This window comes from Rhododendron vialii, chromosome 6a (genome assembly GCF_030253575.1).
Source record: "Rhododendron vialii isolate Sample 1 chromosome 6a, ASM3025357v1".
NCBI lineage: Eukaryota > Viridiplantae > Streptophyta > Magnoliopsida > Ericales > Ericaceae > Rhododendron > Rhododendron vialii.
The window spans coordinates 31,312,841-31,314,891 of NC_080562.1; the positions used below are offsets into that span (position 1 = coordinate 31,312,841).

At 42.4% G+C, this 2,051-nt stretch overlaps 1 protein-coding gene across 1 annotated transcript; it reads left to right on the forward strand.

Moving 5' to 3' along the window:
* The first annotated feature begins 478 nt into the window (after positions 1 to 478).
* LOC131329022 (protein ALP1-like) lies at positions 479 to 1,591 on the forward strand. The gene is made up of 3 exons (XM_058362045.1): positions 479 to 552; positions 648 to 873; positions 962 to 1,591. The coding sequence occupies exons 1-3, from the start codon at positions 487 to 489 to the stop codon at positions 1,354 to 1,356; spliced, it is 687 nt and encodes a 228-aa protein (XP_058218028.1). The 5' UTR covers positions 479 to 486; the 3' UTR covers positions 1,357 to 1,591.
* Positions 1,592 to 2,051: the final 460 nt, after the last annotated feature.

Below are 2,051 nucleotides of genomic sequence, written 5' to 3' on the forward strand. Positions count from 1 at the left end.
ATTCATGAACCCCTTGTTAGGTTTTTTACAATGCCAAGATTAAACAGAACAGAAATAAGGAGAAGAGAAGAGGAAGAGGCCTTCATCGCCTTAAACACGTACATTCGTGCTGCAATGGGCGTGTTTCGACTTTATTGCTTCATCGTGTCCACGGCACATTATCCCCGTCCTGAGTTGTCCCCAAATCCAAACTACTACCAGACCCAAGTAGATGCCATGAATAGGCTAGTCAATGGTAATGAAGTAGATTGTCATGAGCAGTTGAGGGTAAATAGGCATACGTTTTTTAGGCTGTGTTGTCTTCTTTGAGGTGTTAGGTTAGGAGACTCGCGCAATGTTTGTCTTGAGGAGAGGGTAGCCATTTTCTTGTATATCCTTGGTCACCATACAAAACAGAGGCGTACGAAATTGCATTTTTGGAGATCGAATGAAACTGTAAGCAGACATTTCAATGTCATACTTCAAGGTGTATTGCGTCTGTTCGACATGCTCCTAGTAAGACCTGAGCCCGTACCTCCTAACTACCACGATAGTAGATGGAGTTGGTTTCAGGTAAACTTCATTTCAATTGTTTGTAAATCTTCCATATGGTTTTCTCTACTCCACCATGTCAAGATAGTTGCAATAATGTATTCATTTTGTCGTAGAATTGTCTCGGGGCATTGGACGGGACGTATGTACCAGTTAATCCCCCCGCCGTTGACAGGCCACGCTATAGGTCAAGGAAGGGTGAGATTGCCACAAACGTTTTAGGTGTATGTAGTCAAGACCTAAAGTTTGTCTTCGTCTTGTCTGGTTGGGAAGGGTCGGCCACTGACTCTAGGATCCTGGCGAACGCTATTTCAAGACCCGATGGTTTTAAAGTCCCTCGTGGTATGTGGCAAATCCTTAGTTCACCTTCCTTTCACTCGCTTCCTAGTATGAACCCTTCTTTTAATGCCTTAACTTTCATTTCGTACAGGACATTACTACCTTGTTGATGCCGGATACCAAAATGCTGAGGGTTTTCTAGCACCATACCGCGGGCAACGATATCACCTTAATAAATGGAGGCAAGGTCATATGCCGACTACGAAAGAGGAGTACTTCAACATGAAGCATTCCGCTGCTAGGAATGTGATTGAGAGAAGCTTTGGTGTGTTGAAGATGCGGTTTGCAATATTGAGGTCTCACTCGTATTATCCCATTAGGACTCAAACACGTATCGTCACAGCATGTTGCCTTCTCCATAACCTTATCAAAAGAGAGATGCCCAACGATCCCATTGAGAACGAGTACACGGCATGGGAACGTGACCACATACACGAGGTCGAGGCAGATGATCACATCACTACCATAGAGACTTCCAATCAATAGACCGAGGAGAGGGATGCATTGGCTACAGCCATGTACAACCATTGGCTAGCAAATGGTGGGGGACAAGAGGTTTTCCCACAATGAGGAAGTTTGTTTAGTGTATTTGTATGAAGTATTTGAAAAACTTTTATGATGTAAACATTCTAATTGCGGTTTCAATAACTTTTAAGGTGTAATTGAATTCTATTTGAAGAACATTGTATGAACTTTATTGTAATTGAATTCCGGTTTGTAGTTCATCATAAACTTGATAAATAATAATTTGTTGTCCAACTTCAAATCCATTTTCAGCAAAGGATACCCAACAAGGTCATGTGCCTAGAAGAAAGACTGGAAAGATGCGTAGGGTGTGGAGGAAATCTGAAGAAGATGCCCTCATGAAATGCATGCTAACTGAATTGTGTGACAAATGGAGGGCTGAGAATGGGTTTAAACCCGGGTTCTTCACCTTACTTGAGAAAGAGATGGAAAAGGTGATGCCGGAGAGCAAACTTAAGGCCTCCCCACACATTGACTCCAAAGTCAAGTATTGGAGACAAACATATGCCAAACTAATCGACGTTTTAAAACTTAGTGGGTTTGGGTGGGACCATGTCAACAAAAGGATTGACGTGGATGACGAGGTGTGGAAAATCTACGAAGAGGTAACTTCCAATGCTTCAATTGATATGTTATGGCATGAAATCATGTTCTAA